The sequence below is a fragment of the Marmota flaviventris genome, chromosome 8 (assembly GCF_047511675.1).
Source record: "Marmota flaviventris isolate mMarFla1 chromosome 8, mMarFla1.hap1, whole genome shotgun sequence".
Classification (NCBI taxonomy): Eukaryota; Metazoa; Chordata; class Mammalia; order Rodentia; family Sciuridae; genus Marmota; species Marmota flaviventris.
This window is the reverse complement of record NC_092505.1, coordinates 21,056,783-21,081,750: the sequence shown is the minus strand read 5'-3', so window position 1 is coordinate 21,081,750 and position 24,968 is coordinate 21,056,783. Positions and strand designations below refer to the sequence as shown.

At 30.8% G+C, this 24,968-nt stretch overlaps 1 protein-coding gene across 1 annotated transcript in view; it reads left to right on the top strand.

Annotated features, from left to right (window-relative positions):
- The window catches only part of Ncam2 (neural cell adhesion molecule 2), a 231,657-nt gene that overhangs the window by 32,132 nt on the left and 174,557 nt on the right, over positions 1-24,968 (top strand). The window contains exons 7-8 of the mRNA XM_071615777.1: positions 1,030-1,190; positions 5,918-6,063. Of these exons, the coding sequence (XP_071471878.1) occupies positions 1,030-1,190; positions 5,918-6,063 (307 nt within the window). The remainder of the gene's footprint in view (positions 1-1,029; positions 1,191-5,917; positions 6,064-24,968) is intronic.

Here is a 24,968-nt window from a genome sequence, read left to right as displayed (position 1 = left end):
TTTTTGTACTAGGAAGAAAAGCAAAGAAGAAAAATAAAGAAAAGAATGAGGTAAAGGAGAATGAGGATAATAAAAAAAAGAAGCAAAGAGAATACATAAAAAGTTTTTCAACTAATAAGGGAAATTGTAGAAATGTTTCAGAGTTTTAATATATCTAAAATATCTCCTATTATACAGTCTAGTAGAAAATACTTGAAAGGTTATATATACCACACTTAGAGCAGAATTAGATTTATTTCATTGTATAAAAACTGCATGATTAATGTGATTCTATTACATGTAAAATCAGAAAAGTGAGAAATTATACCCCATTAATATGTGATATATCAAAGTACATAAATGCATTCCACAGTCATATATAACTAATTAAAACAAATAAAAAATTGAAAATATTTATTAAATAAATGTTATTTGTGAATAAAAAAGAATTGGAAAATTTTAATTATTTGTGTCTAAAAGGAAACATAAAACTTCCTATTTTCCTTCATTAATTAAATTATATCCAGCATAATATTTCTGATTAGTTGTGCTTTCACTTGAGTTTTTCATTAATGTATTGATAATACTTATATACAATAAAAATTTTTGATGTGTTTATATTGTACTTACATTGGAATTTATTTAAATAAATTTTCCATAGAAATTATTTTTAAAAATGTGTCCCACCTGTGTTGGCTCACCAACTTATAGTGTGTGAAGGGATTAAAAATAACCAAAGAAAACTGAGTTTTTGCTAATAATCAAAGTTCAAATTGAACAAATATGCTTTTGTAAACTGACTAAAGTCAAGATTTCAACATTGCCCAATGGATTTCTTGTCTCTAAAGTCAAAACCAATTTTAAGCATAATTTTATTATTTACAGATTAAATTACTGGAGTACTAAAACATACTTTTGATTGGACTATATCACTGTCTATCATTGACAATAGCCATGAAATAATTGATGCCTATAGATCAAAAAGTTGATTATGATCTCCTGGGTTATGAATACAAATTTATGAAGAACAACCTTCTTTTTCTTCTTTAGGAATGGCAAGCTCATTGAAGAAAGTGAAAAGTACCTTTTGAAAGGAAGCAATACAGAACTCACTGTCAGGAACATAATCAATAGTGATGGAGGGCCTTATGTCTGCAGGGCCACAAATAAGGCAGGAGAAGATGAAAAGCAGGCATTTCTCCAAGTCTTTGGTAAGTATTATAGCATATTGCCTAAGTCTGAGATGTCTAGAGGGGTGCCTGAGTAAACTTCTACTCCGCTGTTAATGAAAACCATTTAAATTTCCATAATTAAATTTGGTCTTATATAATTTGCTCCCCTCTGAAATGTATTTTCAAATTTCAGCTACCAAATAAAATTGTCTTAAGAATTACACCAAATCACCCATTTAAATTTTTATAGAATATTAGCTGAATCATAACTGAATCTGAACAACAAAAAAAATTAAATTGCTTAGATGGATTCTGTAATGTTTTATATCTCTATGAGGGTTAATCTTCATGAACCTTAAATTTCATGTTGGGATCTATTTTCTATTCACTATACTTTAAAAAAATTCACATGAAACCCCAAGAGTCCCAGGAGTTCCATAGGCTGAGGTACGAGGATCGTACATTCATAGCCAGCCTCAGCAAGTTAGTGAGACCCTAAGCAACTTAGTGAGACCTGTCTCAAAATGGAAAATAAAAAGGGCTGTGAATGTGACTCAGCAGTTAAGCTATCCTAGATTCAATATCTGGTATTAAAAAAATTACATTATGAAGGCTATGATTTAGAAACATTAAGCTAAACATTGATTGAACTATAACTAAATATCTGTTTTCATTTTACTAAAATAAAATATGTAAATATCCTTCATATTTAGCAAGAGATATAATGTTTACCTTGGAAGTGGATAGAACATAGAGAGTTAGTATTATTTTAGAAAACTTTTGATTTACCTTTTATTATACTTGAACAAGAAAGAAAATTTGACGTTTGATAGTTATATGATTTTTCACTTTAGAAAGTGAAAAAAATTACATTCTCTACTAACATTTAGTATCTCTCCATCTTTGGCAATACTCACCAAAATGTTTTCACAACAAAGAAAAGGAAAGTGAAGAAGGCTGAAATCTCTAAGATTAAGAATGATTAAGAATGACTAGCATTAGCAGTTGACAGATATAAGGGTCCCACTTATATTAACCCCAAAGAAATGATAAAATGTTACATCAGAGTTATAATCACTTTTTTAATACTGTTGAATAAATACTAGCGGAGGGACCACTCTCTTCCCAGTTGTGCCACCATAATAATAAAAGTGCTTTTCAAACTAGAGAAAATTTCATGAATGCTTATATTCTTTTGGGGAGAAACAAATAACTATTCCAAACTATATTAAATTTAAAAAAAAATAAAATTTGCCTAATAAGATGCTTCAAAAAGCATATGAAACTGGACAAATTGGAGAACATTGTTTTTAAAGGACTATAATTTTGGATATCAGAGTGTTGGAAAGTTAGCAAAAAGAGCAATGTTAAGGTGATGTTAAACAAGTCTTTAATGAGGAGAAAGAGGAAAAAACTAAGGGCCGGAGATTGCTCACATAGAGGAAAGAGGAAATAAATAGAAATCTATTCAAAATCATAGGAAGTCCTTAAATAATGAAAAGTTCCCAAGTGTTTACCTCTTTTTTTATCTTTTTTTATTATTAGTTGTTCAAAACATTACAAAGCTCTTGACATATCATATTTCATACATTTGATTCAAGCAGATTATGAACTCCCATTTTTACCCCGTATACATGTTACAGATTCACATCGGTTCAACATCCACTTTTTTACATACTTCCATATTAGTGTCTGTTGTATTCTGCTGCCCTTCCTAATCTCTACTATCCCCCCTCACCTCCCCTCCCCTCTCCTCCCATCTTCTCTCTCTACCCCATCTACTGTAATTCATTTCTCTCGTTCTTTTTCCCCTTTCCCCTCACTTCCTCTTACATGTAATTTTTTATAAAAATGAGGGTCTCCTTCCTTTACCATGAAATTTCTCTTCTCTCTCTGTTTCCCTCCCCCCTCTCGACCCTGTTTAATAGTGATCTTCTTATCATGTTCTTCCTCCCTATTCTGTTCTTAGTTGCTCTCCTTATATCAAAGATGACATTTGGCATTTGTTTTTTAGGGATTGGCTAGCTTCACTTAGCATAATCTGCTCTAGTGCCATCCATTTCCCTGCAAATTCTATGATTTTGTCATTTTTTAGTGCTGAGTAATACTCCATTGTGTATAAATGCCACATTTTTTTTATCCATTCATCTATTGAAGGGCATCTAGGTTGGTTCCACAGTCTAGCTATTGTGAATTGTGCTGCTATGAACATTGATGTAGAAGTATCCCTATAGTATGCTCTTTTAAGGTCTTCAGGGAATAGTCCCAGAAGGGCAATAGCTGGGTCAAATGGTGGTTCCATTCCCAGCTTTCCCAGGAATGTCCATACTGCTTTCCAAATTGGCTATACCAATTTGCAGTCCCACCAGCAATGTACAAGTGTACCCTTTTCTCCACATCCTCGCCAGCACTTGTTGTTGTTTGACTTCATAATGGCTGCCAATCTTACTGGAGTGAGATGGTATCTTAGGGTGGTTTTGATTTGCATTTCTCTGACTGCTAGAGATGGTGAGCATTTTTTCATGTACTTGTTGATTGATTGTATGTCCTCCTCTGAGAAGTGTCTGTTCAGGTCCTTCACCCATTTGTTGATTGGGTTATTTGTTATCTTATTGTTTAATTTTTTGAGTTCTTTGTATACTCTGGATATTAGGGCTCTATCTGAAGTGTGAGGAGTAAAAATTTGTTCCCATGATTTAGGCTCCCTGTTTACCTCTCTTATTGTTTCTTTTGCTGAGAAAAAACTTTTAAGTTTAAGTAAGTCCCATTTGTTGATTCTTGTTATTAACTCTTGTGCTATGTGTGTCCTATTAAGGAATTTGGAGCCCGACCCCACAATATGTAGATCGGAGCCAACTTTTTCTTTTATCAGACGCAGAGTTTCTGATTTGATATCAAGCTCCTTGATCCATTTTTAGTTAACTTTTGTGCATGGCAAGAGAAGGGTATTTAGTTTCATTTTGTTGCATATGTATTTCCAGTTTTCCCAGCACCATTTGTTGAAGATGCTATCCTTCCTCCATTGCATGCTTCTAGCCCCTTTATCAAATATAAGGTAGTTGTAATTTTGTGGATTGGTTTCTGTGTCCTCTATTCTGTACCATTGGTCCACCTGCCTGTTTTGGTACCAGTACCATGCTGTTTTTGTTACTATTGCTCTGTAGTATAGTTTGAAGTCTGGTATCGCTATACCGCCTGATTCACACTTCCTGCTTAGAGTTATTTTTGCTATTCTGGGTCTTTTATTTTTCCATGTGAATTTCATGATTGCTTTCTCTATTTCTACAAGAAATGCCATTGGGAGTTTGATTGGCATAGCATTAAACCTATAGAGAACTTTTGGTAATATCACCATTTTGATGATGTTAGTTCTGCCTATCCATGAACAGGTTATATTTTTCCATCTTCTAAGATCTTCTTCTATTTCTCTCTTTAGGGTTCTGTAGTTTTCATTGTATAAATCTTTCACCTCTTTTGTTAGGTTGATTCCCAAGTATTTTTTTTTTTTTTGAGGATATTGTGAATGTGGTGTTTTTTTCTCATTTCCATTTCAGAAGTTTTGTCGCTGATTACAGAAAATGTTTACCTCTTAAAAAATTGTTGGAATAGAAATTTTCAAAATAGTTTCTGATTATTGTCTGTATTTCAATAGTGTCCATGATGATATTTTCCTCTTCATCATGAATTTTAGTAATTTGAGTTTTCTCTTTATCTTCATTAGCTTAGCTAGGGTTTATCAATTTTGTTATTTTTCTTTAAAATCTACACTACATAAATATTACTCAGTAAGAAAATAATTAGAAATGGTACTATATGACAGAATTCACAAATATAATATTCTCAGATGCCTCTATGGATTCATATGAAATATTATTTTGTTGCTTCTTTTTTTTATTAGGATACCAGTGAGAATACAGAGATAAAAAAAAAAGTTTCTGATGTTTTTATCCTTTCAAATAAGAAATAATAAAATGTTACATCAGGGTTGTAATCTCTTTTTTAATACCGCTAAATAAGTTTGTGTTCCTTTAACACAAAGTAATCTGGAAAGAGTAACTAACTAAATACATTACACACAATAGAATAGTGAATTCTTGAAAATTCTATATGCCATATTTCTGGTATCAGGAATGTTATTTTCTGAGATTAAGAGCAACTCTTTTTTTATTTTTGTAATAGTCAAATATATTAAAATATTTGTTGTACTGAAAAACAAGTATTGACTTTTAGGCTTTTATCCATTTTGTATCTAAAGAAGGGAAAAAATAAGAAATAATATATACTTCAAAAAAATTTCTTGGATACTATGTATACTTATAGAGAAGCATATTTTTAAATATTAAGAATTGAAATTAATATAAAAAATATTTTTGTAGTAGATTCAAAGAAATAATTAGTTTAATAATCAATACATTCTTAAAGCAATACCTCTATATACATACTGCTTCAAAAGAGGAAATTTAAATTTGTGACTTTAAGAAATAAATGAGTATGTTCACTTTTTGAAAAGAATTATAATTTTTATGTTGGTCTCTAAGCTACCTCACACATTTTAATGATAATAAATGAGTCATATTCAGAGTTCTTTCTCTGCTCTTTTCCACTCTATTGGTACTCTTGTAAAGTAAAGCATGCCACTGTAAGCTGCTATAGTTAATCACCTTGTATTGTATTAACATCGACTAAATAGCCCATTAACCATATTAAGTTCGAACAATTATTGTCTTCTTCCAATATCAATTGAGTAATGTATACATTTTTTACAGTACAGCCTCACATAATACAACTTAAAAATGAGACTACATATGAGAATGGTCATGTCACGCTCGTCTGTGAAGCAGAAGGGGAGCCTGTCCCAGAAATTACTTGGAAAAGGGCAGTGGATGGCATCACATTTTCTGAAGGCGATAAGGTAACATAGACTCAATATGTAGTGGTGTCCGATAGCATTGTCGTGTCCAGAATTTTGAATATTAACAAATCTCAAGTTAGTATCTATCTTACAAAGGAACTTGTACAAATCAAAGAAATGACTTAAATTTTTTAAAAATATTTATTTATTTATTTTTAGTTGTAGTTTGACATAATACTTTTATTTATTTATTTTTATGTGGTGCTGAGGATTGAACCCCAGGCCTTGCACTTGCTAGGCGCACGCTCTACCACTGAGCCTCAATCCAAGCCCAATGGCTTAACTTTTTAAAAGGTAACTAACTTAGTTTAGCAGAGAAAAATGTCAATGTATAACATTTAAAGATGTTTTTTCCATTAAATTACAGAATTATAGTTTTGGGTATTATTCTTAAGGTTGCTTCCAATGCGTATTTTTATACATTGCATATCTAAAATATTTTGTGGTAATTTTCACCTCCCCATTTGCTCTTTACATGAAAGCAATTCAAATATATAAAATTATGACTATCATTTAATTATTTGCTTCAGAAATGTCACTGGGTTTCTGCTTTCCTATAATTCGTACACTGAAAAAGAAAAATATGGGTAAACAATTTAGCATTCTGATGACCTTTCACCAAAATGCATTCAAGTAACTGAGAAATCAATTAAACATTACTACATGTTTCATGATACTCCACAGATTTTTATTTTACTTTTCATCAATTCCAAATATAGACAAAAATAGAAAAGAAAAGTGTTGTGGTGCATGATACAATTGGCATTTCACAGCAATAAAGATGTTGTAATTTGGCTTTTAGATGGCTTTGCTCAGAGTTAAAATTCATTAGTTTTTACAGAATGTCTAGTTTCTGAAATATACATACACCTAAAAGTACTTCAACTTACTAGTATATTGGAGTGGAAAGACTTGAAAACATTTGTCTACAGTACATTTCCCATCCCTCCAACTTATTATATTATATTTAACAATCTATTTAACCTCATAAACTGACAAAAATTGCATCTCTTTTGTCCATCTATTAACTTTTGAAAGAATGCTTTTCCATCACCCTTTTTATTTTTTCCATTTCCTCCTCATGATAGCATTTTTATGAGTGTATATTTTTTGGTAATAGTAGCACTGTTTTGGCATTCTTGCTTTATATATTCAAGTTTAAAACCAAATTTATAAAATGGGAAATATAATTGCAGTCTTCTTGGAACCACAGTTGTACAGAGTTTTCTTTAATATTTTCTTAACATAAAATAACAGATACTGCTATAGCAGAGTTTCCAAGTCTGAAATGAGTTAAATTTCAATAAAATTAGTAAAATACAATCAGATATCAAAAACTGTAGAGGATTCTTTCATATTTCAATTTATCACATTTCTGTGGATTAGATCCACAAGTGCACTTTGTCCTTATTAAGTGTACCTTCCTGTTAGTAATGCTAAACTTTCCAATTGTTTTCTGGTCTACTGAAAAAAAAAAATTACTAAAAGTTCTCTTCTCAAAATCAGGTTTTATTTTTCATATAATTTATATTAATTTATATTTTATATTTACAATTTATAATTTATATGCTGAGAATGAAAGCAGATTATATTCATATATTTTATCAGCGTGATAAAATATGGTCTCGATCACCTGAAACTACACACAAGAATTTCTTCCATAGTATCTCTGAAAACAATATTCCAGTTTGTGTTTGCTAAGAACTATTTAGAGAATATATATTTCTATAAAATGTTTTGATTTGGTAATTTTTCACCGAGAAATTATAGGAACCGAAATATGAATTTGTGCTAAGATTATACAATAGAAGAAGAAATTACAACTATTTACATTCTATCTTCCCAATTCTCCCAAAATACTTTCATATCTGGACACCAAGAAGTCTCCTTTCTTCTAAAATTCCTACTGTCTTCAGCAGTAAATTTCAAAAATTGAATACTTGCTCTGAGCTTTTAAGAAAGACAAATCTAGTTTTGTATTTCAGCTTTGCTAAATGGTGGTTTAGCTGTGGCAATAGTATTTGAACTCTTTGATTTCCTTCACCTAAAATATTGATAATTCTTATTTTCCTTTTATTTAAGGATGATGAAGAGTATATTCAAAAACACATGTCCAACTTAAGTATTCATTACACATTTTTCATCTTTGTCATATTACATAGTATTCAAGCACAGACTATCTTGTTTCTCTTATTCTGTGTAAATTCTGTTTGCAGAAAGTTCATGCAAATTCTAATACCTAGTGTTTGATTGAACAATACTATCATAGATTGCACTGATATCATATCATTCTTATGATGAAAAGTGGCAGGAAAGCAAATGAATAAATATAATGCACTGCATAAATTGAATCAAGGGTAAGAATCACATGATTATTTTAATAGATGGAGAAAAAGCTTTTGATAAAATTCAACTACTCTTCACTATAAATTGGGTGTAGAAGGATCATAGCTGAACATGATAAATACTATCTTTGACAAACTCATAGCCAATATCATACTGAATGGGGGAAAACTGGAAGCATTTCCTCTGAAATCAGAAACAAGACAAGGGTTTCTACTCTTACCACTCTTATTCAACACAGTATTGGAAATTTTAACCACAGCTATTAGGCAAGGCAAAGAAATAAAATGGGTATGCACAGGAATGGAGGAAATCAAATTGCCCTGTTTGCAGATAACGATTCCATAGCTAGAAAACCCTAAAGTGTCCACCAAGTCTCTTAGAATTGATAAATTCATCAAAGTAGAAGGGAATAAAATCATCATACAAAAATCAGTGTATTTCTTGTAGACCTACAGGCTTCAAAAAGAGAGGGAAGAAAGGGAAGGAAAGCAAGGAGGATAGGAAGTGAGGAAGGAAATTCCTAGGAATACACCTAACCAAGGGATTGAAAGACCTCTGCAATGCAAATTACAAAACACTGAAGAAATTGAAAAAGACTCTAGAAAATGGAGAGACTTCCCTTGTTTATTGATTGAGAGAATCAACGTTAAAACAGTCCTACTAGTGAAAGTTATCTATGAATACATCACAATCTCCATAAAATGCCAATGACATTCTTCACAGAACTAGAAAAACAATGCTAAAATAATATGGAATCACAAAAATAAAAACTAAACAAAACCCTGAATAGCCAAAGCAGTCATTGGCAAAAAGAACAATGTTAGAAATATCCTAATACCCAGTTTCAAAAGTATACTATACAGCCATTATAAGAAAAACATCATGATATTGGTATTTGCAGGTAAATGGATGGCACTGGAGAAGATAATGCTAAGTAAAGTTAGCCAGTACCAAAAAAACAAAAACAAATGCCAAATGTTTTCTCTGGTATAAGGGGGGTGACTCATAGTGGAGTAGGGAGGGAGAACATGGAGGATTAGATTAATTCTATATAGGGAAGAGGGATGGAAGGGAAAGGGAGGGGGAAGGGGATTAGCAAGGATGGTGGAATGTGATGGTCATCATTATGCAAAATACACGTATGAAGATTTGAATTTGGGGCCAACATACCTTATATACAAACAGAGATATGAAAAATTGATTTGATATATATATATATATATATATATATATATATATATATATATATATATATCACAATTATATTATTTCTTGAGCTATTTGAGTCCTCTATATATATATATATATATATATATATATATATGTGTGTGTGTGTGTGTGTGTGTGTGTGTGTCTGTGTGTGTGTATTAAGAATTGTAATGCAAAAAAAAAGTACATGTATAATGGCATAAGTTGGCGTGAACATACTTTATAAACAGATATGAAAAATTGTGCTCTATCTGTATAATAATGATAGTAATGCATTCAACTGTTGGGTATTTAAAAAATAAATAAATCATAAAAAGATGAAGAAAAGCAAAAAAAAGAAAAAAGAAAAACATCATGATATTTATATAAAATTAGAAATGTTGACCGATGGCAGAAAAAATAAACTGTGCAATTACAGACATCTGATTCTCAACAAAGAATCCAAAAACATATGTTGGAGAAAAGATAGCCTCTTTAACAAATGATTCTTTAAAACTGAACATCTCTCTGCAGAAAATTGCAAAAAGATCCCTATCTCTCAAACTATACAATAAGTAATTTTAAGTAGATCACTGACCTTAATGAGACTTGAAAAATTTGAAACTACAATAAGAAAACATTGGGGGAAACACTTTAAACATTGATATAGGCAATGATTTCCTGGACAGGACTCAAATAGCTCAAGAAATAATAATTTACAAATTGAATTACATTAAACTAAAGAACTTCTGTAGAGCAAATGAACAGAATGAAGAGACTACCTATGGAATGGTAAAAAGTTATTTGCTCACTATTCATCTGGAAAAGGAATAATATTGAGGATATATAAAGAACTCAAAAAATTGACAAAAAAACAAGTAATTCAATTTTTAAAAAGTACAAGTATATTTCATAAATATATGAAATCATGCTTAACATATTTAGCCTTTAGGGAAATGTAAATCAAACCTACATTGAGATTCCATCTCACTGGGTCAGACTGGTTATTGTGTAGGAAATAAAAAGTAACAAATGCTCTTCAGAATCCAAGAAAAATGGAACATTTAAGCCTTGTTGGGAATGTAAGTTAGTAAAGTCACTATGAAAAACAGTGTGGAGATTCCCCAAAAACCTAAAAATAGAACTACCATATGATCTTTCCATAACACTTCTGGATACATACCCAATTTTTAAAAATTAAGCATAATATGGAGATACATGCATCACATACCCATGTTTATCATGACACAATTCATAATAGCCAAGTTACAGAATCAGCCTTGTTGCCCATATGTGGAAAGGTACACACACACACACACACACACACACACACACACCCCATTGGAGAATTACTCCACCATAAAAGAAGAAGGCACTCATTTACAGGAAAATTGAGGAAACTAGAGAGCATCTTGTTAAATAAGTGAGACCAAGAAAGGTAAGTATGGAATATTTTCTCACAAATGTGGAACTTGAAAAACCACTAGAGAAGGGGAAGAGGACCAGAGTGAGGAGGCAGAGGATAAGAGGGGGCTATTCAGAAGGTGGGTATGATCAAAGTTTGTATTTATACATGAATAAAATGTCACCATGAAACCCGTTATTTTGTACAATTAATATTTGCTAATAATTTCAATAATCAAAGAAAGAAAGTGACATGAAATAATACTTTCCACAATAACCATTAAGAGATGCTGTCATGCTTTCTCATCCTCAATGTTAATTAGTGTTTGTACCTCAAGGCCTATGAATGATACTTATTGAGTGGCTTCATTTGGTATCATATGGATGGTTTTCAGGCCATGCTTTGGCAAGCTTTAGTATAAGCTAACATAAAATTTAACAACTAATCCTTTTAATAGGAAAATGTTCTTAATAATAACTTATGCCTCAAATAGGGACTTGATACAACACAAATTAAAGTTACTATTGTGAATACACCTGTCGAAAGCTTTGATTAAACTGCAAAAATAAAACATCTTCTCCAGGCATGGTAGCACATGCCTATATTCCCAGCGGCTAGGGAGGCTGAGGCAAAAGGATTGTAAGTTCAAAGCAAGCCTCAGCAATTTAGTGAGACTGTGTCTCAAAATAAAATATTTTTTAAAAGCTAGGGGTGTGGCTCAGTAGTTTAGCACCTTTGCATTTAATCCCTAGTACCAAAATAAAACAAATAAACCATCTTCAATATCATAGTGCTCAAACTAATAATTTTATCCATTGTACTTATCAAATATGTTCCTACTTGTAGACTTTTAAATGGGATCTCAATTAATAGCATCCTTTTTCTTGTGTAAGTTTATAACTAATCAATGGATAAAACAAAAGAAATGGGGATAAAATATTATGTGACTTAAATTCTACAGACAATTGAGTGCTCTTATACTGAACACAAGAATTAGATAAACATACTCAACATAGTCTTCAATGGATTACGCCTTGCATAGAAAATACTAAAATAGATGAGAGCAATGGAGATCTATTGGTCTCTGTCAGAAGTTCCTTTCTGAAGAGAAAATGTAGTGATAGAAAAGAATATCCAATCTTCATGTTCACATTTACTCATCAGATATCTCTTTATTTCTCATTGAAATAAATAAGGCAGTATGAAAACTCATTATGGTATGATAAAGCTTACTTCTTATGGGAAAAAAAATTACTAGTCCATCAGAAGTGTTAACTCTCCAACAATATCCTGTTAATAACATTTTAAAAATCACAGAAAACCTTATATAAAATTTTCTAATATTCTTATTGCACAATAAGTGACCCCCAAACAGTGGCATAAACCAACCAGTTTTTCATTCATGCTTTTGTGAGTCAGGAATTTGAGTCAAAGACTAGCTTGAGTATCGCTTGAACTCTCTAATGTGCTTGCACTTAAATGTTGTCTATAGTTGTAGTTCTGAGAAGGTTCAACAGAGCTTTAAAGTCAAGAAGGCAAACATAAGTGGCTCTCAATGCTTCCTGTGGACAGTGAGCTCATTTGGAACTGTCAATTGGAACACTTACATGGAGCTTTTCCAGTATGACTGATTAATATAGTCTGCCCTCATTATGTCAGCATCTTGCTCCAGAGGAAATGTTGCAAGAATACCATACTAGACAACCACTATATGATCTTTTCTGAACTAGTCTTAGAAGTCATGCTTTACCACTATTTCTATATTTATAATGGTTGCAAAAAAATTATAAGGCCAGCCTAAATCAAGATAAGAAGAATTAGACCCCTCTTCTTTCTTTCACACAAATGGTACTGAAAGATAAATGTTATGATATTTATATAAAATTTGCCACCATTTTCTGGTTCCTGGTGCTAACAATCCTTCATTGCTTTGTGAAAGATATTCAACAGTTGAACTATGCATATTACTATTCTTGAATAATATGAAAATATCTTTAAAAATATCATCAAAATAGTGCTTAGAAATACAATATTTTTATTTTTTAAATTTTTAAATATTTAGCTTTGTATTTATTTGTTTATTCTTTGATACCAGAGATTGAGTCCAGGGCCCCTTATCCACTGAGCCACATCCCCAGCCCATTTTTTATTTTTCATTTTTAGACAGCATCTTGTTAAATTGCTCAGGGCTTTGCTAAATTGCTAAAGCTGGCTTTGAACTTGTAATTTCCTGGCACAGCCTAGCAAGCCACTGGGATTACAGTAACATGCTACCATGTTCTAACAAACAAATCTCTTTTAAAGTAAGTACTCTTTTATTTAGAATCCAAAGCATCTTAACTACATTAAATACATATAATTTCAAGAGCTCTTCAGATAAACTTCAAATACATATAAAAGGATATACACTTCCTTTACAAGTATCCATTGTTATTTGAGGATAATATTTTCTCCCTATTTTATTAAATTAACTGTCTCTAATTTATAATTATCAGTTTGTTTTAAGTTTCATGGAAATTTACTTTAGTGGTAATGAATTTTATTTGTGATATTTCTATTAAAATACAATTTGTATACTATGGTTATCTAAAAGTTCATTACTTTAACAGCCCTATTTTAAAATACATGGAGTCTTCTTTAGGTATATATTCATATAAAAATCAGAAACCCTATCATTTTTATATATATAATGTTATCTATATTTAATTTTAGTAGTGAAATGTATACAATAAAGCTTAAAACCTAACTGAAAATACTGTTGTGATGTGTAAAAGAGACATGAAGATCAAATAATCATATACATATAAAAATTTGAGTTTTTGCATTAAAGAGCTTTTTTTAAAATTAAATAAAACTCTGGTTCTTTCAAGGGAATGTGTGAGTTTGTGTGCCCAAATTGTTTTGTCATAGTCCCTGGCATTAAAAAAAAAAAATTTGATACTTCATTCACCATGCCACTTATGTCTGAATTCAGTTTTTGCATATATAAAGATGGTTAATCCTAAAACATTCCTGGAAAAGGTTTCTAAACATGAAATGAGATCATACATTAAAAAAAAAATCTCAAACATAGATCGAGCAACTTAAAAGTTTTATTTCCAATTGTCTTTGGAGGTATCTAGTTTTTTTTTTTTTTTCACAATTAGGTTTATCATATGATTGAATTCAAATCTTTCACAAATGAAAAAATGATCATGTTAATTCTATGTCATTGATTGCTGCCCCCAAAGAGACCAGGTATATGCTTTAATTAGCATCTTTATAGGTCCTCTGTGAAGGAATGACATTCAGAGAATAATAGTTTTCTGCCTATACATATTTGTAGATTGTGTTCCCTTAACAAATTTATAAAGTTTAATCTAAAACTATCTCTAGCAACATTAAATAGTTTTTAAATATGAAATTGTCTCACAAAATTCTAGGTCTTGAAACTCTTTGTTTATTTATTTTTATATATTTTTTTTAATTTTTCACATGTTTAGAGTATATTTTGAAATAGTATACATACATAGAATAAGTGTACTATTTTCCAGTTATAATACCATTATTGTGGTTGTACATGATGTGGAGTTACATTGGTCATATATTCATATATATGGATAGTAAAGATATGTCCAATTCATTCCACTATCTTTTCTATTCCCATACTCCCTCCATTCCTTTTATTCCCCTTTTTCTAGTCCAATGCACTTCTAATCTTCCCCTCCCTTATTGTAGGATAGTATCCACATCTCAGAGAGAAAAGTCTGCCTTTGGTTTTTTGAGACTGGTTTATTTCACTTAGCATGATATTTTCCAGTGCCATCCATCTACTGGCAAATAACATAATTTCTTCTTTATGGCTGAGTATATGCACTACATTTTCTTTATCCATTTGTCTGTTGTAGGGCGCCTAGTTTGGTTCCTTAGCTTGGCTATTATGAATTAAGCTGCAATAAACATTGAAGTGGCTGCTTCACTATAATATGCTGATTTTAAGTCCTTTGGGTATGAACTGAGGAGTAGGACAACAAGGTCAAATGGTGCTTCCATTCCAAGTTTTCTAAGTAATCTCCATACTGCTTTCCAACTTGTATTCCCAGCTGTGAATAATTGTACCTTTCTCCCCACATCCTCACCAATATTTATTATTGCTTATATTCTTGATAATTGCCATTCTGACTGGGGGGAGATGTAATATCACTGTAGTTTTTACTTGCATTTCTCTAATTGCTAGAGATATTGAATATTTTTTTACATTTTTTTTTTGTTCACCATTTGTATTTCTTCTTCTGTGAAGTGCCTGTTCAGTTTCTTAGCCCATTTATTAGTTGGATTATTTGTTTGGGTGTTAAGTTTTTTGAGGTCTATTTATATCCTGGAGACTAATGCTCTGTCTGAGGTGCAGATAAAGATTTTCTCACATTCAGTAGGCTCTCTATTTACATTCTTGCCTGTTTCTTTGATGTGATGCAGAATTTCAGTTTGAAACTATTCTATTTATTGATTCTTAGTTGTAATTCTTGCACTTTAGGAGTCTTATTGAGGAAGTAATTTCTTAAACTGACATGATGGAGAGTTGGGCCTACTTTTTCTGGTAATAGGCACTGAGACTCTGGTCTAATGCCTAACTCCTTAATCCACTTTGAGTTGAATTTTGTGCAGGGTGAGAAATAGGGGTTAAATTTCTTTCTAATACATATACATTTCCAGTTTTCCCAGCATCATTTGTCGAAAAGAATATCTTATAGAACTATAAAATACAATTAACATTTTAGACGTAACAGATACATATAGAATATTTCATCCATCAAAAACTAAATATACTTTTTCTCAGTGGTACATAGATTCTTCTCTAAAATAGACCATATCCTAGTCCACCCAGCAACTCTTAGCAGATACAAAAAAAAAAAAAAAAAAAACAGAGATAATATCTTGCATTTTATTAGATTATAATGGAATGGAATTAGAAATCAATGATAAAACAAAAAAAATAGAAAATGCTTTAACACCTGGAGACTAAATAATACAATATTGAATGACCAGTGCATAGCTGAAAAATCAGGGATAAAATAAAATAATAATTATAGCTAAATGAGAATAGGGACACAACTTATCAGAATCTCTGGGACACTATGAGCACCCTTCTAAAATGAAAGTTCATTGCATCAAGCACATTCTTTAAAAGAATAAAAAGTACTCATTTAAGTATCCCAACTTTATATCTTGATGTCCTAGAAAAAGAAGAACAAATCAATAACAAAAGAAATATAAGACAGGAAGTAATTAAAATCAGAGATGAAATCAATAAAATTGAAACAAAAAAAATTTAAAATTGAAAAAACACTGTTTGTTCTTTGAAAAAATACAATTTATATACACATAGCCAAGCTAAGGAAGTGAAAGAGAAAGAAATGTCAAATTATTCAAATTTGAGATTAAAAAGGAACCAAGGACACCACTGAAATATAGAAGATCATCAGAAACTACTTTGAAAATCTATACTCCAATAAAATAGAAAATCATGAAAACATCAACAAATTTCTAGTGACATATGACCTATTCAAATTAATCCAGGAAGACTATAGAAACTTCAAACAGATCAGTTTCAAGCAATGAGATTGAAGATGCAATCAAAAGCCTACCAACAAAGAAAAGCCCAGGACCAGATGGATTCTCAGCAGAGTTCTACCAGACCTTCAAAGAAGAAGTTACAACAATCCTCCTCAAATTATTCCATGAAATAGAAAAGGAGGGAACTCTTCAAATGCATTCTATGAAGCTAGTATCACCCTGATAACAAAACCAGATAAAGACACAGCAAGAAAACAATTTAAGACCAATATCCCTAATGAAAATAGATGCAAAAATTCTTAATAAAACACCAGCACATTGCATACAAAAACATATTCAAAAGATAGTGCATCATGTTCAAGCAGAGTTCATTCCAGGGATGCAAGGTTCAACATATGGAAATCACTAAATAGAATTCATAACATCAATAGACTTAAGGACAAGAATCACATGATTATCTCAATTGATGCAGAAAAAGCATTTGATAAAATTCGCATACATTCTTACTCAAAACACTAGAGAAACTAGGGACAGTAGGAATGTACCTCAATATTTGAAAGCTATATATGTTAAACCTAAAGCCAACATCATTCTAAATGGAGAAAAATTGAAAGCATTCCCTCTATAAAACTATATCAGGACCAAGATGCCCTTTTTCACCGCTCCTATTCAACATCATCCTTGAAACCCTAGCCAGAACAATTAGGCAAAAGAAAGAAATTAAAGGGAAACAAATAGGAAAAGAAGAGCTCAAACTATCCCAATTTGCAGATGATATGATTCTATATTTAGAAGACCTCCCAAAAAATCCAGTAGAAAGCTTCCAGAACTCATAAATGAATTCATCAAAGTAACAGAATATAAAATTCACACTGATCAACCAGTTGCGTTCCTATACCAGTGACGAGACAGCTGAAAGAGAAATAAGGAAAACTATCCCAGTCACAATAGCCTCAAAAAAATAAAATAAAAAATTTTGGAATTATTCTAACAAAAGAGGTGAAAGACTATAGATGACTAAAAAGAAGAAATTAAAGAAGACTTTGGAAGATGGAAAGAATCCTATGTTGTTTGATAGGCAGAATTAATATTGTCAAAATGGCTATACTACCAAAAGTACTAAACAAACTTAATGCAATACCTATTAAAACTCCCATGATCTTTTTCATAGAAATAGAAAAAGCAGTCATGAAATTTATTTGGAAAAACAAGAGACCTAGAAGAGCCAAAACAATTCATGCTGGAAGCATCACAATACCAGACCTTATATTATATACTACAGAGTTGTAGTAACAAAAACAACATGGTATTGGCACAAAAACAGACATAAAGACCAATGGAACAGATTAGAAGACAGACTCATATCCATAAAAATACACTCATCTCATAGGAGACAAAGGAACAACTCATTTTAAAAGCTGACTATGTCAGAAGTCTGCATTTGGGTCTTATGTTTTCCTACTTGTGACTGACTTCCATGTCCACATTTTCAGTGAAGTACAGATGAGGACTCTAGCTTCCTGACTCTAAAGAGGATAGAGTTTCAGGCCACTCTCAATCATAAAGGCTGGTATTTTCTGTCTTATAAAACACAAAATCAGATTATAATATAGATTTCTTTTAACATCATCTTTCCTTTATTTCACATCTTCTCTCAGTCTTTCAAATTTTCCTCTCTAGGAAGTGTCACTTTCCCCCCACCCTTTGGTCCCTTCCATATTACACAGAGATAAATTCTAATTTGGGAATAGATGATTCCACACTCTGGGAAGAACCCAAATAGGCCATTAAGGTAGAAAGAAACAGAACATAACAATGCTCCCATAAGCGAGGCTACTTAAAATGATTTATTCTTTATACATTTTTTAAAATATTATTTTATATCCACATGCTAAAAATGTTCTCTTCAAACACTTTTCTAGAAATATTTTTACTTGACAATTTTAGTGTTAAATGAAATAAAAAGTTCTATGGGAGTAATTTTTGCTCTAGAATACTTATACACTTGTAAACAGTACAGTAAGCAATTCTATGCATGTGAATAGTGTGTTTAATATAACAATTATAAAGTGCTTATTATATTGTCTAATGGATGACATCTCCTTTGTGTCATTTATCTACTCTTAGGATACAGAAACTATAATTACCTTATTCATGTTATATTTGTCCTACTAGTAAATTATAGTTCTACCTTCACTAGAAATCAATCCCACTCTACATTTAATAAGAACTACTTGAAATGTACTGCAATAAATTATAACTCTTTTAAAGTGGCATTTCTCAAACCTCAGTCATTTGAAACTAGCTTCATCTCTTTTCTATATCCGTGAATTGCCTGTACCATTATATGTTCAATTTTTAAATTTAAATGGAATTATTTTTAATTTATTTTTAGTGTAACAAATGAACAAACTCAAAAGTATGATGTGCATGTCAGATATGTATGTCTATACATAAATTAATATGAAACTAAAATAAAATGTGTTTCAATATATTACCTAAACTTGGTGTGTGTTCCCTTAATGGTACACAGACACACTTTCAGAAAAACTACTTTCAGTTTAAACTTATATTGCATTAATATGATGTAGATGTAGAATTTAACTATGAAATTTTGAGTAGAGCATATTTAAACATACAACTATGGGGACAAAACTCATTCTCCATCCTTCCATGGTGGGGCCCAGCATTTAACTTCAGTAAGTAAATATGCTTTGCTTCACTAATGGACACACACTTTATTCATAAATCATTTTGACTGAAACTCATTTTATTTCAGTTCTTAACATGAAATGGCCCTTTCAAAATGACACCAATAAACTGAATTAATAAAGCAGAGTAACAAACTTCAAAACCAACTTCTACATTTTTGGCTAAAGTAAAAATTGAAATACTAGACTGGTCTGAATTTAGATCACCTCAAAAATTTCTATAGGTAGAGAATTTTTTCTGTTCTTTTATAGTCTTTTGAAAAAAATTATATTTCTGTATTTAAAAAAAGCTTTACTGACTCAACATTAACTTTAGTACTGAGTATGTTTTATTATTTCTTCAAATAAAGTGATATATTGAATTGAAACTTAAGATTATTTTTTACAGTAGAAATAGTCTTCGTTAACACTTAGTTTTGCATTTACATACAGACGTCTTAGTTTTACCAAAGTGTTTCTATCTATTTTTATAATATAGACAGAGTGAGCAAAAATTTTCTCTGTGAATTTAGACACTGTGATCTAGAAGATGTGTACTTAAAATACTTTTACAGACAAAATTCAAAAGGGATTTTTATCTATAACTAAAAAGGCACATACTGAGGTAAAATTACTTGAAAAAAATGAGACAGTTAAAATTCATAAGAACTTAAATATATCAGCATATACATATATATATTATCACACTGCAATCATTATCATAATATACTTTTATGCTCAAGGACATTATTATTTCTTACATACATGTATATACAAATACTTTATTGAAATTTAATATTGCTATTTATATAAGTGGGAAATCTCATGTTTTAAAAATTATTTACTTAAACTACTTTATTTGAAGACAGAAGATTAGTAGGATGATATTTTCAACTCCCAAGAAAATTTCCACTGAAAAAAAAAATCTTAGTTTTTTAATACTTAACATATGAAAGTTACATCAGCCATTTTTTTCTGTATCAATTTTGTTCATTCTTAAGCAAATGTAACTACTTGAGATAAGTTTCATAAAATGTAAGCAATGAAGAAAATCTTAAGATGATAGGAATCAATGTGACAAAAATTTTCTTTATTACTTGCCCCAAATAACTTAACAATGCTCAAAAAATAATATTGAGAGTTATTACATTTAAATTTGCTACTCTAGCCACCACAAATACAGAAAAATAAAAATTTTCTGATTCATGGCAGATTCAATTTAGGAGGCGCAATGGAATCAAAGCAAATTCAAAATTAGCAAGTTTCTCTTTATGAATATATAATTTTGAAATATACAATTTTCACATTAAAATATGACTTTTGAGTATGGAAATATACTTTCACATGGCCAATAATAGCTTTGGCATTTTCCCCAAGCTTTCACAGTCCCAGTTCAACTTGCTTGAATAACAGGTTTTTGTGTATGTGCATGTTGGAAGCTATGTCTACTCTCACCGGAATACCTTCTTTTAATTTGTTTCATGCTTCAAAAAATTGCTTATATTCTGGTTTGAAAAAAAAAAAGTGATGGTATAATTAATGTCTGTGTCCTTATGGGAGAGAGGAATATTTTTAATATTCTTTTCTTCCTTAAGTCATTATCACCAAAATAAGATAAAATGTTCACAATGATTGATTTAATATAATCTGTAAAGATTCACATATCTGCACTTTTTGAAAAAAGCTCAAGTAAAATTGGTAATTAAAATATGAAAATTATGATGGCGTATTTGTATCACTATCTTTACAAATGAATGACAGTTAAGCAAAATAAGTCAAACTCAGAAGGTTAAGGGCCCTGTGTTTTCTCTCATATGCAGAAGCTGAAGAGGAAAAAGGAAAACAATGGTGCATTTCCTAAAAATCAAAGGGAGATTAGTAGAGGAAGGAACCAAGGGTTATGAGGTAGGGAAGGTGGAAATGCTGGGGAGTGATACTGGCTACATGATATTGTTATATTGTGGGCATGTGTGAATAAGTAACAAAAAAAATTACATCAAATATGTACAACTATAGTGCACCAATAGAAAATGAAGAAAAAATAAAGTGAAAAATAGTTTCAGGAAAATGAAGAATAAAGAACAGTATATATGTATGTTCTATTTATCATTAAAATACTATCTACTTCTAGGCCAATATCAAATACATGTGTTTTATTATATTTTTGAGGAGTATTTGTATCACTTTATTGATTGCTACTGGTTTCTTTTTTGATGCAGTCATTGGTAATTTTTAGAGGCTGATTTTATGAATAATAAAATAGAGAATAAAATGGAAAGAAACAAGAAAGCCAAAAAGATTAAGGAGAGAATACTAATGCAAAAAAGAAAATAAACAAAAATATTTCAGAAACCTGCAAACTCAATACAATCCCAATCAAAATACCAATGACATTCTTCACAGAACTAGAAAAAACAGTCTTAAAAATCCATAAGAAAGAACAAAAACCTAGAAGATCCAAAGCAATCCTGAGGAGGAAGAGCAATCCTGGAGACATCAGAATACCTGACCTCAAGTTATACGACAGAGTTATGATAACAAATTCAGCATGGTGTTAGCATAAAACAAACATAATGACCAAGGGAATAAAATAGAATTCATAGAAATTAATCCACATGGATAAAATCAGCTGATCCTTGACAAAGATGCTAAAACCTTCAGAAAAGAGGCTTTTTAATAAAAGGTGCTGGGAAAACTGAATATCTGAATACCTATATGTAGGAGAATGAAATTAGATTCCTATGCCTCATCCTGGAAAAAATATCAACTCAAACTTGTTCAAAGACCTAGGAAATAAATCAGAAACACTGTAACTATCTAAAGAAAAATAGGATCAACACTCCAACATATTGGTGGAGGCATCTACTTCTTTAATAAGACACCTAAAGCTCAAGAAATAAAACAAAGAATCAGCAAATGGATGGCATTAAATTTAAAAAATTCTACATATTAAAGGAAAGTATTAAGAGTGTGAGAAGAAGAGCGTATATAAAGGGACAAATTCTTTGTCAGCTAGTTTTCAAACAGGGAATTGAAATCCATGATATATATAGATCTTAAAGCACACCAAAAAAATAATAATAAGGAAAGAAAAAAATGAAAACCCAAATATCCAATCAATCATAATGAAATAAATGATCTAAACAGACATTTCTCAAAAGAAGAAATAGAAATGGCCAAGGAACATATAAAAATGTTCAATAACTTCATCTATCAAGAAAACAAAAATCAAAACTTCACTGAGATTTCATCTTACTTCAGTTAGTATGGCAATCATCAAGAATACAAATAACAATAATTATGGTAAGAATGTAGGGGAAAACATACTCTTATAGATTTTGTGGGAGACTGAAACTTAGTACAACCATTTTGAAAAGTAATATGGAGTGTCCTAAAAGTTTAAGAAGGGAGCAACCATGTGACCCAGCTATCCCTCTCTTTGGTATTTATCCAAAAAAACTAAAAAGAGCATACTACAGTGATGCATGCATAGCAATGTGTATAGCAAAGTAAATCACAACTACCAAGTAATGGAAACAGCCTAGGTGTCCATCAATAGGAGAAGAGATAAATAAAATGTGGTATTTATAGATAATGGAGTTTTACTCAGGCGTAAACTCAGAAGAGTGAAGTTATACCATTTGCTGGGAAATGGATAGAACTGGAGAATATCATGCTAAATGAAATAAGATTCTAAGAGACAAGTGGAATATTTTCTCTCAAATGTGTGGATGTACCATGTCTGTACATGACAACCTTGTGAGCAGCTGTATATACATAGACCCACATGAACTTTATTCCCTGAGACATGAGATCTGACTGAATATTACTCTTTAGATCTGATATGCTGAATTTTTCATAGGGATTAAAGAGCATTTGGGGATGATAGTTCACAATGAATAAATAGAAGAGAGGAACTCAGAGTCTCCAAACACAAAGTAATAAAGAACTGTAAATATCAGTTGCTCTGATTTGAGCAATACATATTGCACACATGTATTGCATTAATATGCTCTACCACATAAATGCACAGTTATATGTTAATCCAATTTTAAATCAATTTAAGGAGAAAAATGAGCTATACTTTCAAAATAATCAGATATGATACTTATGTGTATGCTCTGTAGATATCCTCTGTGTAGGAGATTACTATTACTGCCATTACAAACACACATATTGCACACACTGCTATACCTATAATATTATATGAAGGAAGTTAATTCAAGTATCCCATGGCTTTCTACTAATGTTATCTTTGGAATTCCAAGTTTACATAATAGGACTTAATTAATTACTTGTTCATATCAATTGCAACATCAATTTATCTTCTCCATGACCTGAGGTAAATTGCTGTATTTTTGAGGCTCATGGTTTACAAGTTCTCTACAATTTCTAATATTTACTTGTCCAGTAAGTCTCTCAGTTTTTTCAGTAAACATAAGTTACAAGATATAATTTTTATTCCCATGCCACACTTCATAAAATTTAAATATTTATTAGTTTTTCAGTTCATGATCTTCTAATCACTTACCATGTTTTTTTCTAGTTTTCTTATTCTACTTAGCTTTTCCCTGTAACTCAACAAGTATGAAAAGTAAGATTATGTTAGTACTTCTTTAAATTGGAAAAAAAGAGTCAATATCTGACTGTAGAGAAGAATGCTAAAGAGCATACCAACAACTCCTGGCACCTGTAGATTTTAACACATGTATTTTTTTTCTTTCCAGAGATAATGGGCTTTTCTGAAGGATTTTTTTTATTTGAATGACATTTTTAAGATCTACCTAATGCATTTTTTTTCTCATGCTAGTACTCTGAGAGCAATAATATAGGTCCCTGCTGGGCAGTAGGCAAAATGGATACCTCTGTTCCCCATCTGATGTAGGTGGTAGAATATAATTAGCTGTGCTGGAAATCTTCCTTGATGCTTCTGAGCTTGCTGAGAGGTGGGGTTTCGATCATTTACAGCTTCCAGGAATCTTTTCCAGCCCACAGCTTGAATAAAGATTATCAAAGAAGTCTAGTCATACGTTAAACACGTCCTATTTTTGACAGAATTTGATGAAATATTTTAAAAATGAAAATGGCATTGTTCTTTTCTGAAAACATCATTTACTAATGCATTATTTTGAAATCTGTTATAAGAATTTTCATTTTTAAAAAACTGTCATCTAGCTTTTAAGATAGTATGATAGTGTTTTAGAATTATACAATAATTGCTTTGGGGAAAATGTTATTGATATAAGGAAAGCGATTTTAATATGGATTCACAACAGAAAATATATTATTTTCTTTTTTAATATAGTCCTACATACAGAATTGTGTTGGTATTCTGCTTATGAAGTAATCTACTCCTACTATTTAAGAAAATATAAAATATTCCAGCTAAAATTAATATTAACAGAATGAACAAAATTAGGAATTTTTCATTAAAAGTAACTTTGTATTAGATATGTGTTATTTTAGTGAGTAATGTCAGCTAAACTTAAGCAATAAAGTGAAATAAATTTTAAAATAATGCATGTATAGCAATGTAGACATTTGGGTACAAAAATAAGTTTGAATAATATGCCATATAAGTAAATACATAATACCTATGAAAATATTTGAGTAAGTATTGTAAAAAATTATTGCAGCAAAACAATATATTTGATGAACTCCATTGTCAAGTTTACGCATGCAACAAAAATATATGCATGGAATTAACATGACAATTAAGGAAT